At 40.2% G+C, this 14900-nt stretch overlaps 1 protein-coding gene across 1 annotated transcript in view; it reads right to left on the bottom strand.

Moving 5' to 3' along the window:
* Nucleotides 1–14900, bottom strand: part of ZCCHC24 (zinc finger CCHC-type containing 24) — a 118580-nt gene that overhangs the window by 12121 nt on the left and 91559 nt on the right. Inside the window, exon 3 of the mRNA XM_059821150.1 lies at nucleotides 4887–5051. Coding sequence (XP_059677133.1) covers nucleotides 4887–5051 — 165 coding nt within the window. The remainder of the gene's footprint in view (nucleotides 1–4886; nucleotides 5052–14900) is intronic.

Genomic DNA, 14900 nt, shown 5'->3' with positions numbered 1-14900 from the left:
CTTGTGGGGAATTGGCACAGGATCATCTCCTGGAGTGAAACAAGCCTCCAGGAACAAAGAGCAGGTGGCAGGGAAGTGTGGCTGCTCTCCTCTCCAGGGACCACTAACGAAAGGTATGCACAGGAAATCAAGATTTGAGCATAGCTGCACAAGCCATTCACAGACCCAGCATATGTGCTTGAATGCCTACCCCAGAGCTATCCAGAGGAGAGATTATCTTCAGTACTCTGATATTATTGCCTGAGACAGTCAGATGGGAGCACTCAAGCACGAACCATCCCTTCAGACAATGTGGACAAGCCCTACGGGACTGAAAAGTCCATAGATTGAGAAAAGTAACTGGGGAAGATGAGAGATAGAGATGAGGACTGGAGAAAAGGGCAAGCCTGGGAATTGAGAATAAGCTCCTACTGCACTGCAATGAATGTCAAGCAATCCTGAATGTAAGGATTTAATTTTTTTTTCCTAAATTGGACAAAAGCATCCTAATCTCCAATATTTAGGATGATGTAGCAAAGCTTGGTGGCCCATGTGGTTATATTTCAGCTATTGAATAGCCTCTACAAAGGTTGTTTTATTTGGTGAGGAACTAGGGTAATGCAGAGTTCCTTACTTAGTAATACCAGAGGATGAAAAAGTATCCTTGTAGGTGGTTGCTGTGTCTTGTACTATATCCACATCTTCCTGTAAGTGTCCCCTACTGCCCATGATCAGATGTGGAATAAGGGAGTTTGATGTGATCTGGTATGAGTTTTCATTCTGTAACACTATTGTGAATGGAGACTTTTATAATATGCCCTCACCAGGGAAATGTGGCACCTGACTGGTTTTAGACATGGTCTGAGTTGTTTGCAGTTAAGTAATTTTTGTAGTTTTGGAGGCTCTTGTAGCTTGACATGAGGTAGTTAATGTTGAGGAACCAACAGTGATTTACATCTGCTGATAAAATGACCATTAATTTTTTAAATTATATTCAAGATAACTTTTTTGATCTGTTAAGCTGTAATGATATATTCATCAAACAGTAGGGCAATGAGTAAGATAATGAATTTCCAACACATTACAGAAACGAAATATTGACAAAATTGTTTTGAAGTACAAGTAACTTATTTCACTAGAGGTAAATACTGTCTGAGCTTGAATGGAGGTTGAACTTCTGTCTCAACAGTTCATCCGGGTTTTGTTAAATTAAAAAATAATCCACTTACGGATTACGTGTACTATGATCACATGACATAGTTTGCAGTGAAAGAATAGACACTACAAAGCAATATTGACTTCTTATTCTTGAATGGAGTTAAAATGGCACAAGAGACACATGGCTTCTAGGGAGAGGCAGCATCTTTTCTTAGATGAATTGTTTAAGTTGGAAAAACTGTCTAATGGAAGACTCAGATGAGAGTGGAAATACTCTGATCCCATATAATGAAGGCAATAGGAGCATGTAATTAGCTGAGGACATCCACTAATGCACTGGGGGGGGGAAGTGATTGCTAAAAACTTCTAGAAGTGCATAGGAACTCAAACATGAATGAGGACTCTCCTGTGGTAGGTGCCAACATAGAAATCAAAATCTAAAGAATAAATAGGAAATATATACAGAAAATGTTAAGGTGGTGTAGCAGTGCCAATTAAAAAAAACTAAAACAATCTTATGTGCACAATAAGATTTTTTGTGCTTTAACTCTCAAACTAGAAATATTGCACTTCTAATAAATAACTTTCACTGTGCTTTTACAAAATATAGTCATTAGTGTAAGAGTACTGGTGATGGGGTAGAGCACGTTTTCCAAAATGATGCAGAATAACACCACACAGATAAATGTTGATAAATGTTTACAGAGAGTCTGGTGTGGAGCTGGATGCTTGGACAAAAAATGTGTATGGGTTAGCAAATGCTAGGCTCTGTCAAGAAGCGGCGCTGACCTCATGTAGTCTATGTTAGCTCTCCTTTGCTGCTGGCTCTGCATGAATTGATGCCGTTTTCTTTACTGTCTGGCTATTGCTGGTATGTTTAATCGGAAGCAGCACAGGGCACCTCTGGAAGAATGAAAAAGAATAGAAAGAATGATGGTAGTAACACTGAGAAATAGAAGCTGATAGAGGTGAGGCAGAGACAACAGGATATAAAATCTTTCAACTTGAAGTTGTAAGTTCAAATTTTGGGAAAGAGCACTAGTGACTGGCTGCAAGTTATTTATATCTGGAAGCCTAGTTGAAATGGACTCTTGTCTTGAAGATTTCAAATAGCTGCAATACCTGCTGGTGGAACATGAACACATGGATAGAGAAGAAGAGCAAAGCTCTTCCACATTCTGAGTTATGGTGTCCTTAGGGAATGACGTGGAAACATAGTGATGGAGGTCAGCTGTGGAAACCAGCACTGCACATGCTGTGATTATTCCTTGGAAAGCACCATGTATGTGGCTCCAAGGCAAGCACAGCTTACAGAAGCACTGTAGACTGCAACCCTTCCACAGTATGTCTTTGACTTTAGTACTACTTAGCACATTAGACTCTTCTAGCCCTGCCACGAGGGGCAACTCTACCCAAGGGACTGGTTGCAAACCTTCTTTACTACAAAATATAAATATTCCCAAGTCTCTTATATAGTGTAGATGGGATACCTCTTGAGCGATTTCTTGTGACCCTTTGAACAGTAACATAAATGATGGAAAGAAATTGTGTTATAAATCAGTGTCTTGTAATTTCTCTCACCCTCAAGACTGTACTTCTATGCATATGATGAAAAGATTTCATTGCTCAGTCTGGATTTTGGTGCAGTTGTCTACACAAGCCGTCTAAACAGAGGCAAGGAATGAGAGATGTTGGAAGTTTTGAGATTGCCTTATATAAGTTAGTGAAAGAAAATTGCTTAGCTTTCCTTCCATATAGATGCTTCCACAAAAAAAGAGGTCCTTGCTTTTTCTCACTTGCAATATAGTTTCTAGCCACAGTTTTGTCAGGGAAATAGACTGCAGTTTCTAAAGAGGACCTCTTGTTTTTAGGTTTGGAATCAGAGTGGCATTAGCCCAGAGAAAGGGGAATAGATCACATCATCTCAACTGACCACAGAAACAAAGATATTCACTGGCTCAGCCAGGGAATTGTACAAGTTCACTGTAAAGTAGAAAAACTCCCATGATAGAAAGAAGGGATGATCATCTTGTAGTGAAGTATGTCAAGTTTAAATCAAGGCTTCTGCCAGAAGCGCGGCAGGCTTCAAACACTACATTTTAACTGCAATTCATATTGCTTCAAGGTACTAGCAATTCTAAATCAATATTTTGGCTGCATATTGGAATGCAATGTTGCTGTAGAGACTAAGCCAAATCTTGCCCTTGGCATTAGATGAATATGCATATGTGTACAAGAGGAGAAAATATAGTTGATTTGATATTCCTGGGTGGGATAAAGCTTAATAAAATTATTTGTCTCCTCTTCCTGCTTGTTGCAATGAATTTCAATATTCCTCTGTCTTTTCATCATAATAAAATTGCAGTATCCTCCTTCAGGATTTTTTTTCTCCTGACACCCTCCCCTCCAAAATTTCATAAAATGGTATGAAGTGTTCCTTATGAGCCCATGGAAAGAGCTTTTTATAGGAATTTTGCAAGCACTTGGGTAACTAATGAGACACCTAAGACTCCTGATGGAATTTCCTTTGCACCTATTGCAAGTACATCCAAATGATCTGTCTATGGTTTGAGCAGTCTCTCTGAGTGGGCAGCAGGTAATCTGAGCCATGCAGAGCTCTATTTATTATGAAGATTCAGCTAGGATGAATTATGCCTGAGGCAAATCACACCTCCCAAATTCTTTTAAAATAATTCTCACCTTTTCCATCCACAACAATTTTCTGCAATATTGTGAAATCCCCCTCAATTTTTTCCATGATGACCGAATTTATTTTTCATGTGGTTGTCAAAAGTGACTTTCTGCATGAAAATTCAGCTTTGACAGCCAGTCTGTAGCCTGGTTTGTCAGGGAAACAAGGGGTATGAGCTCATGTAGTTGGTCCATCTGTCTCCCACTGAAGACCACCAAACTGGTTGACTGCTTGTGACCAATTTTGGTGGGATACGAGCAGGAACTGACAGTCAGTTTTCCCATCGTGAGTTGGAAATGCAGGAAACTACCTCAAGGGATAGATGCAACTGCAGTAGGGAGCAGGAAGGAAGGCTGTGTGTAGCACGTGAGCTATGGGTGACAGGGTGGCAGATATAGCTTTCCTAGCAGAGCTACTTCTTAGACTTGACCCTTTCAGCTCAATAAAAGGCTTTCTGTTTAAGTTCTTTGCTTGGGCATCACTTGGTATTATGGAAACCAAGAAACCTCTCTTTAACCAGACTGCCTTCCTTTACTGTCATTAATCAAGGAATGCTGTAGGCAGGAGTCATCTTAGTATTTGTTCTTTTATCACTAATCTTTATAAATAGACATAGCCCCTTGACCAAATCCAATCTTATTTCAACAGGTGAAAAAAGTAGTACATATGTGAAGTAACTCCACTGACACCAGTGGAATGAAACATTGAATTGGTGTAAATATGAAGAGGATCATAAGAACTAGGAGGCACATTGCTACTGCTGAACTTGTTTTACTCCATCTCAGTTTATAAGGTCCCACAGGCTGCTTCTATAATAAAGGCAGGTAAAGATTTTGTTTTGGAGATACTTTTACTGAAAGATAGGACATTTGAATCTTGCAACTCTGAGACTAGTCCAAATTTCCAGGACTGAGAACAGCAGCTCATCTGGGGAACAATTTTTTTGTGGCATGTTGTAGTCCACAGCAAGTCCTGTTTAAGTCTTACCCAAACTTTACAAAGTCAAGAGCATTCCTAGTTCCAAGCCTGTATGCCAGCAGGTCTGCACTTCTCCTACCTGTTTGTGAGGATAAACATTAATGTGGCACTTGATACATTCTTGTCCCATGTTAGCCCAGGAGTTTCCACTCATCCATTTTCTCTTGCATTTGGGACACTTATATTCACCAAAGCAGCGTTTCTTGCCCTGGTATGGAGTCAGGCCTTCTCCTTTTGGACGAGCCTACAAAACAAAGGGAAGTAGCAATGAATGACCAAAAAGGGGTGTGGGAGAGTAGCAGAAAAGTAAGGTTTTTTAATTATGAAACCTTGGGCAAAAGATACTGGAGGCAGACATGAAGGTCATGTTCCCTTAATGAAGAGTTTGTGTGTTAAAGCTAGAGTTTAACAGTTCTGAGAGTTACTTCTGTAAGAAGTATTCAAAAGTTCAAGACGACTTGTAACACTTGTAAGTGACACTGAACATAGTACTTGGAAATACGCCTGTGTGCTTTTTGCAATGAATAGTTTTAATATCCATTTAGTTATGATAAGGCCATCTCTACTGAGTACATATTGCTAGTATTATATATAGCATCTGGAGAAGTAGCTCACTAGTAAAGGACTATATTTCTTAACCAGATCCTTGTCTACTCCCCATTAGAACCTATCATTAAGAAAACTTTTTACAATTCAGCTTTGCACAGCCTCTAAACAATGAACTATTAGCAATTCATTAGTTTGTAGATATGCATTATTACATGGGAGTGCACAAACTGGGATTGAGTAGGAAGGAAAGACATGTTTTTGATTAGTAGAAATCATTAATTTAATGAGCTTCATTTGGTTTCTTGCTCTTGGTAAACGGTTTCACTGATTTCTACATTTTGAAGAAAATAGGAAGGGATTCTCAAACGGACTGTTGTGATGTCTAAATGTTTAACATCCCCTAAAGAAAGCCTTTTTATCTAGGGAAGCTAGTGGAGTAGACAATGACCTTATGCAAATACCATTTTTATTTTTTCTAAATACGCTCCCTAAAACTGTGAGTTGTACTTAACAGAAGTATAGCAAGGTACGTAATATGCTAATATGTTAAGGTGAAGATGAGAGTATCCCATACAGCTGTCCTGAAGACAGCTGTAAAGATGAACCCATTTTCCCAGAGTCTCTAGCAGGTGTTGAAATACTGCCCATGTATTCACTGTATTTTGTGTAGTGTTGCCTAGAGGGAGATATTTTGCCTGTAGAGTGGCAGAATGGTATGATCACCTATCAAAGGATTCTTTGTCATTTATTTATATGTCATGCCTCTCAGCTTTTTTTTTTTTAAGGTTTCCAGATGAAGTTTACAAAAGTTAAATGACCCATCGTGCTGGGAAAGGGGTTGTTTTTGTTTTGGGAGCTTGTACGATTTCTCAGTGTGTAGGTCCAAATTGCTTTCTGTGTGAAAACATGGGTTGAAAAAGCAGGTGGTTGGCAGAAGACCTGAGCTTGGCAGGAGCTCTGAGACTTGAGCTCCCGTGGCTGATGGAGATGGTGTACGCTGTGTTACCTCTAGGGTTGCACGTGGGAGCAAGTGGGAAAGGAACATTGAGTTCGCTCCACCCCGCATGCTGGCGGGCAGAAGAGGAGCAGGAGGACCCCAAAGCTACTCTGGCCTCCCTTTTTTTTCCCCGTAGCGTCAGTAAACAACATTCTCTCTCTTTCATGCTTATTCCTCAGCATAGCAATGTTGTTCTTCAAAAGGTCACATGCATCCTCTGTTACAAATAGGCAAACATCTATAATAATTTGCTTCATGACACTCAATCTGACAAGTCACTGTAAATATTCTGGCTCAGAGCAAAGATGAAGCTGACACTAGGACACACATTTCCAGAAGTATTGCACAGAAGAAAAAAAAGTGTTCATTGGCATAATGAGAAACATTTGGACTTCCATGACTAAATGAGTGCTGGCAGGCACTCAGAGTGTAATCTTCTGATCCATGGTGTCCCTTGACAAGGATGGGAGATTGTAGTTGAATGTAGGGCAGGAAAATGCCAATTTATGGGGACATCCTTATTCTGGACACTTAATTTGGCTCTGCCTCTGAGGAATTTGTAGCACAACTCAAGTCAGTGTAAGAAGGAGCCACATGCCCTCTTCATTTAGAAATTCCCATGGAATTGAATAGGAACCCTGTGTACAGAGAGCTCCCATGATTGAGACATGTTCCCCCTCCTCCTGAGGGGTCACAGACTACTTTGTTTGTAGTTTCAACTGGGGCTATGTTATTGAACAGAAGATGAGTTATTTCTGATTCTCAGTTTCAGTGGCACTCAACTCCTCCTGCAGTCAGACCTGGAAATGCAGCTTCATTACCCCTACTAAGAAGCAGTCCTTTCAGAAAATGTGCAGGTCACTGAGTGCATTATTTCCAAAAGTAACAGCACTGACTTTGCAGAGAGAGTGTGTCTGAGAAGTCTTGTAAATGTTTACAAACAGTATTTGAATATAACACTCCCACTGCAGTATGTCATGCCAGCCATAAAGAGCACTTAAATGCCAGCCTCCCACAGCAATATGTTGCGCTAGCCACAATTCACAGACAGGGGAAACTTTCAGAGGTGGCCACTTTGAGCGGGCCGGTAACTAGGTGTCTCCAGGTCAGGTAGCTCATTTCAGAGATGCCAATGCCCTGAAATGCTCTGCCCTCACAAATGCACAGGAGGGCACTGAAGATGCTAGTCGGTGAAGTCCTCTGTGTGTACAGCTGGGCATCAGAAATGGAGGCTTTCCAAATTAGAAGCTACTTTTTACATTTGGCTTCTCCAACTTGCTCAGTAAAATCAGAAGCAGAACCAGGAAAAGAACGTAGGAGCCCTGACTCCGGGGGTAATTTCCTGTTATAATTGCTAGACTAAACTTCTGATTTATTTTTATTTTAACTTTTCAGCTGTCACAGCTCCCTCCTCAGTTAGTGACTTTAATTAGCTTGCTGGCAAAGCGACAACATTCTCTGTAGGTGTTTCGCTATTCTGCTTTATGGATGTTTATACTATGCCCTAACAGATATTATTTTCCTTCCCATATCTTCAGTTTCCCAAACTGTGCCCCACAGGGAATTTGGATTCTCAAACAAACAAGCTCATTTTCTCTAGTGAGAAACATCATTAGGAAGCACTGACAGAAGCGAAGGCAACTTTCCAACTCCCTCCACCCTTCAGGTCCAAACAAAACAGAAATTTGACAGTATCTGGTGGAAGGCAAAACCTGAGTGAGATACACTGATGGTCTGAGAGGTCTGAGGCTGGATGTTTTCTTTTTTCTTTCTTTTTTTTTTTTCCTTTTAGTGTCTGGCTTCAGCAGCAGCACAGTTGAATTGCATAAACATTTCCAAGAAACAGCCTGCTCCTTGGCACAGAAGCAGCCAGCCCTGCCCGGCAGGGTGCTCGAGCACCCGGTCGCTCTGCGACAGAGGTGCCTCAGTGCTCATCCAGCTGGAGGGCAAGAACTGTTTTCACCAGAGGTGTCTTTTAACTAAGTGCCAAAAAAGAGCAAGAAGGCACATTTTGTCTTTTGGTATTAACCTAAAGACTCTTATTTTACAAAATGTGGGATCTACCTTGTTTAAACCATTAATCTCCTATTCCCTTCCCACCCCAGATTGATTTGAATGGTGTTTAATAGTAAACCTTGGCTGTTGTTTAGGTCCTGCAATTCCCTCACTGAGCATTATCTTTTCTTACTCTTTCTGCATATAGGGATTTATTTATGTTCTGAGTTAACCTGGCAAAGTTATGCCCCTATTTGTAATGGCAAAATATTTTGTTGTTCCCATATGTTGTCCCATTGCCTTTATGCCCAGGTAGACTTTGGCCCGGTTTCCACCCTTGGCTGCAAAAGCTTGGTGGAACCTCTGTCTTAGCATGTTTGAAATAATATTCAAACTAGGTTACAAACTGTAATGTGAACAAGGTTTTTATGTTTTTAGCATTCTTTTTGTCTGGGGAGTTGACAATTTTATGCTTTAAATGCTGATTTGATAGGCTTACTCTGTAAAACCAAAGCACCCAGCATTTCTCCTGCTATGTGACTGTATGGTGCTCCAAGAGCTATATGTATCTTCATTCAGACATTTCAAAGATTATTTAATGCAGCCAGGACATGTCGGCCTTTGGGGACGATCAAAACCAAAGGTATTGGACTGGTGTTGTTAGTGCTGAGGCTGAAGGGGATTCCCTTTGGCCCTGAATTCAGGAAGCAGCATGGATTCTGTAAAAGCCCTTGCCAGGCCCTCTGTCCACTAGCAGTTGGCCAAACAAAAAGAACCTTGCCCTCTGATTTGTGAAACAGCGATACATCACCTCGGTCTTCCAGACAAATGAAATCATCTTTGCAGGTTTACCTAGCCAGTGCAGGTGTTCGCCTTAGCTAGATCCAACGGATGTACAAAGCCAGTATTTTTTGTGTGGCACAGCAACAAAAATGACATTGTTATTCCATCCTTCACTGACACCCAGCTGCCTCTATTTTTCACCCTCTTCCTTTCTTCAGCTAAAAACCACAAATTGGCCATAATAAGAACTTAAGAGTGTTTAAGTTGAGCTTTTCTGCTGGTAACTGGCCATCCAAGCTCTCTCTCAACCTATCGGACTGTGCATCTCCTGGAGGAATCTGCCAAATCACTTGGCAGTGACGGATATAATAAAGGACTCTGCCTTCCCCAGACAATTCTCTCAAAGTATCAGTTTGCAGAGTCAGCAAAAACACACCACCCCACCCCCCCCGCCCCCATGCCCTGCTTAAAACTAGATTCATGATAAACTACAACAGAGTTCCCTCAAAGTGAAATGCTGAGGAACAATGTATTTAATGCTCTTCTTCCCCTCATCTTCCAAGTTTGTGTTACACAGCTGAAAGGTGTACAGCACAGGGGGAAGATGAAGTCAGCATGACACTGGTAGGTGTGGTACTCTACGTGCATAGTTTTGAGAAAGATGAAATTATGATGATAAAAGCATACCCAAAATGTTCAATTAGAGAAGGAAAAACACAGTATTAGGACTGATTTGGTATACTGGGTGTCCTGGCATCCTAGTCCTGACTCTGCAGCAAGTTGCAGAGTGTTGGGAAATTCACTGAAGTGCTCTGACCTTTCTCAGCTCTGTGTAGGCTGTGTAGAGAATGAGGACACACATGCATGCTTATGCTAAAATAGCACGTAAAATGGAGTCCTTCGGTTGGTCAACTTGGTTTTTGTCCTTCCTGACTTTTCTATTCATTTAAATCTGAGTATCAACACAGTATGTAAACAGATACAGAGGTTATTTGTTTAGAAAATGAATTCTAACATAGCTGTCTACTTTTCCTTGCTGTGTGTAGTCCATGTTGCTGGTGTATGATATAGCTGATGTGTGACTATGGAGACTTCTGAGGTATTTAAATGAACTGTCGCTACATCTTTAATTAGTACGTGCAATACAGGAAGAGCATCTAGGGGATACAGAAACCAAATTAATGCTTTGTTTCAGCCTTCTTGTCTCTAGTATAATTTGTGTATTAGCGATATGATGAGAACTCTTACTTGACATGGGTCAGTTAAAGGAAAAGGGGGATAATGGTCAGAAAGCAGACTCTTCATTACAGCATTACTCTTTAAATAAAAACTTCTATTTGATTTACTGAACAAGAGATATTATGGAATTTCTAAATGTATTGGATATTCCAGTTGAAGGATTTATAACAAATAAAATTATATCTGAGCAAGACATGGCTGAAAAATAAAGAAAACTTGAAAAATTGTTTATGTAGCTTAACAGAGGAGGCCAGTATGTGTTTTATTTGACTGGGACTTTCTTAGGGGCCTTGTCTGTCACAAGGCTTAGGGCTACTTCAGCCTCTGACTGGGCGGTTTACTGTATGGCTTTTATTGTCACTGGAAGCATCAGGAATTTACACCACTGCACACATAGAAACAGGCTTGTTCTTCAGGGCAGTTAAAGCTCATCAGTTGTTATTGCTGATCTGAAACCTTCTATCACACTTGTACCACTTCTGCTCTTAAATTCTGATCAAGGTAGGAAGTGGCTTTATACTGAGGTCCGAAATAAAGAAATTTTTACAGTATCTGATGAAGTTAGGATTTCTCAGCACCTCTTCTCTAGGGCAGTATGTGTATTGTAGCCTCCCTACTCACCATCAATGTGCTGTAGTGGGGAAAAGGGGAGAATGAGTTGCTGGAGCTGATGCCTGGCCTCCCAAAGAAACATAACATTAGAAGCGGGTAAGACTGCTTAGGCTCTCTGTGCATCTGCTTGCTGCTCCAGGGGTCACCATACACTGTGCTCTTGCTAGTAGTATATTCTGTCACCTTATGTGGACAATAATTTCACAGTCAAGCGTATACATAAGTTTGCTCCTACACACATTTTTCCTTTCTTTATTTCATTTTCATGCATGTACCTCTACCAAGCATAAATGTAGTCCTCTACTTTCTTTGCCCTGCAGTCAGTGTCTTTCTAGCAGGGTGGTGTTCAGAATGGAACACAATTCTCCAGTAGCAGAGCATTAACCAAAAGATGTGAGTATGTGTAGCATACAGTCCAAAATAACATTAGTCTTTTTATTTTGCTTGAACAAATACCCTATTTCTGCTGTTACAAACGTTTTCATTCCACAAGTCTTTCTCCTTGGGAAACATTTAAAAGTATGTTGATTAAGCTGTATCAATGACCTTTTATAGGTAAATTTTGAAATGGCAGAAGACCATTTTTATGTTTGTCATTTCAATATATGAGTATGTATCTCTTGGTTGCTTTTGAAAAATCAGTGTTGTCAACATATTGTATGTTAACTGCGATTTTGATCTCATTTCCGCAATGGTAAACCAAGAGTAAGATTTGGCAGTATTTGTTACTAATAACACGCACATGGTTTCTGATGATGATTAAAGCAATAGGCATGGTTGTCATGGACATGCTGATCAAAGTCTAGAAATCCAAGAAGCTGGCTTGGCAAACATTCTAACATTTAAATCAAAATCTGGTTTTGCAGATTTTCCAGAATCCTAGCCATGCTTTTTGGAACAAAGGCTTTTCTTCTGCTACAAAATGCCTAGTTGAGCTGATCACTAGAATCATCCTTGGGCCAAAGATACATAATACTAATTTCTATGCTAAGTCAGTTTGAAGCATAATATTTGCAGAATTGCCCAATATTAGTTACTATTTGATGTGTCGATTACTAAACGCTGAATGGTCTGAGAAGTTGATAGTGTGGGTTTCCTTCTTTGCAAATCCTAGTCATCACTCCACAGCTAGTATAGAAATAGAAAACATGTAAAAGCTCAGTACCATACAGTCTGAGGAAACAACTGCATTGATTAAATAACAGTATGCTGTTTTCATAGGCCTGTGTCTTAATAAAAAAAGGCTTGCAGGTATTGACACAAGCAAGCAGAGTAACAGAAAAATAGTTGGGAAGAATGGTCATGTGGTGACAGGACTGGTGTTGGACTTCCAAAACTTAGATCGAGTATGTAGCCCCAACACATTTCCTGTCTGATCTTGGTTAGGTCATGTAATCAGACTGTACCTCAGCTCTTCATTTGGGGGTGGGGAGAGGTCCTTTTGCTGTTCCCCACCAAATGGTGGTTCTTATGGGATTGTACAATCACTTTGTGCTACGTATGGTGATGTAGTTTGTGTAGCATAATGGAACCCTGAACTTCATGTGGGCCATCTAAGCGCTATTATAACATACCAAGCAAACAACACTCACAAAACTTTCAGTCAATCCTTTTCACAGAAGAAAATTTGGGCGCGTAGTGTATTGCACAGACACATGTTCTCTCTAGATGAAGCTTGTTAGTGGAGCCTTAATAGAAGGTGAAACTCCTCTTGCATTCACAATTCTAACCTCAGATATTTTTTTGCTTAATACTCACATGAAATTTCCAGGTTATAGAATTTCAAATAGTGTGCTTGTATATTCAGTTATATCCCATGTTATATACAGGGTAACAAGCGATGATCACGTGTTTAATGTGTTTGGTAGACTTTCAGAGCCACAGAGCTCAACTAACCCTGCCTGAATCTTCTATTAAGGAAAGCTGCAAATAATTATCTTGGTTAACTGTACTTCAAGGACTTATTTTACCTGTGCATGCTACTCTTTCCTTGCTGAATGACTGTAAAGGAGCTCCCAAACTGACTATCTATACTTGTGGCCAATCACAGCCTTAACGTTTGTTCCCATAGGACTTTGAAAACAATGGAATTAGTCAAGCATATAAATAGCTGCCTAATGAATCTTCTTTTGAAATTATTGCATAACTCAGCCTAACCCCAAACCAAAAATTTCAAGAACAGGGAAAGAATAGGTTTCTGGTCCTTACGCATGTGAAGACAACCGTCAAAATATGAACCAAATGTTAACTCTCGCAATGAAGTAAACGTACTGAAAAAAATTATCTTAGGAAATTGTGCAGCGAAAACTGTTTCTAATGTATTATTTAACGCAATATGAAGTAAAAAGGAGGGTGGGGCTAGAAAGTGGGGATGGGTAGTGCCTAAATGAAACTGGGTCTTTGCTGTATAATTTAAGTATAGTATGTCAAATAGAAAATAGGGATTTGCATATCAAATTAGGCATGTGGAAGAGTTAAAATTACATTCGCCTGCTGGGATGCAGTGAGGCACTTCTTGGTGTTACAAGATCATATTCTTCCAAACAGCTTGAGATAAAAGGAAGTGGTTGAAATCTTTCTCTCCCCTTCTCTGATACAAAATTGGCCATGCTGAATTAATTACGAAGAAACTAGGAATGTATTCATTTTAATAGTTTCCCGATGTGTGGACTCTTTTGTCCCTCTTCTTCCATTGCTTGAAAACATACAATGGCAATACCCTCCTCCTCTCTCCCTCCCCCTTCTCCTTTGGTAGTACACCATATTAAATATGTTGACTTTTTTTTCAGTAGTTGGAATCAGAGTTTTGGAGCAGTGAGGGTCACACCCTTGCTATAATCAGGTGTTACCTCTTCCAAGCTGAGGTCAAGACTCATATTTTTTGGACCTGTTTAATTGGTCCACCTCAGATGGCTTCATGTGTGTTTCAGATTTCTCCTAGGGCTAATGTGGCACAGCTGGGGCACTGCTCTAGTGATGAGCTGACAAGTCTAAAGATTATGATCTTCTGTCCCTTAAAAAGCAGTAGAGTATCTTTGGTAGCCCCCTCACCTCCCCCTAGGTCATGGGACCCTTCCAGAGGCAAAACAGATAGGAAGGCAGACAGATGTCACTAGAGGTCATTTTATTTCAAATCTGAATGAATGGCAGGTGCTTTTTGAAGACACATTCAAAATGTGGGATGTTGCCTTCTGCTTCACTGCTGTTCTGAAATGTGCTTATGCAAAGTCTCCATGTGAAGAGAAGATTTGGACTGAAATAAGATGTTGAAATGCAGCTGCAGATCTCCAATAGATCCTGTGATGGTATTTCTTTCCTTATTAAGTATCCAGGTAAAGAAACTGTATGAGAAGACTGTCCAGACTAGATTGGGTGTGCCACTATTTGGTCAAAGCAAATTTTCAAAAGAGGATTTGGATCAGGGAATTTTCCAATTTGTGTTGACCATAGAACTTGTGTTGCTTTCTGTTTTATGCTTCAGCCGAGAATCTGAGACTTTTTTTGCATCAAGCTACATGCAGAATGATAATATTGTCTCTACTATTTGAACTGTTTGTGAAAGCTGCATAGGAACTTTAATTGCAGACATGGCAACTTGCAAAACATTTAGTACTAAATCTTCATGAACTACTGTAGCTTAATGCTGTACTGGGTGCAGCTTGATATAACTTTGGTGTGAATTTACAGAGAGGAGTAGAGAAAGGGCCTGTATTAAATATAAAGAGGACTGTAGGTGCTGATGGGAGACAGCTTCCTCTGCTGCTCAAGTGTCTTTACAAAATCCTGCTGTATGACTATCCGTGTCTTTTGGTGCCTTTATCCTTTTGTAAATCTGGACCTGTTGTGGCTTTCCTCCATGTCATATATCTGCTGGGCTACACTTGCTGAAAGTACTTCAGGAGGGACTTGAATACCACA

The sequence above is a fragment of the Gavia stellata genome, chromosome 9 (assembly GCF_030936135.1).
Source record: "Gavia stellata isolate bGavSte3 chromosome 9, bGavSte3.hap2, whole genome shotgun sequence".
NCBI lineage: Eukaryota > Metazoa > Chordata > Aves > Gaviiformes > Gaviidae > Gavia > Gavia stellata.
The sequence above is the reverse complement of the archived record's forward strand: the minus strand, read 5'-3'. Positions and strand labels throughout refer to the sequence as shown.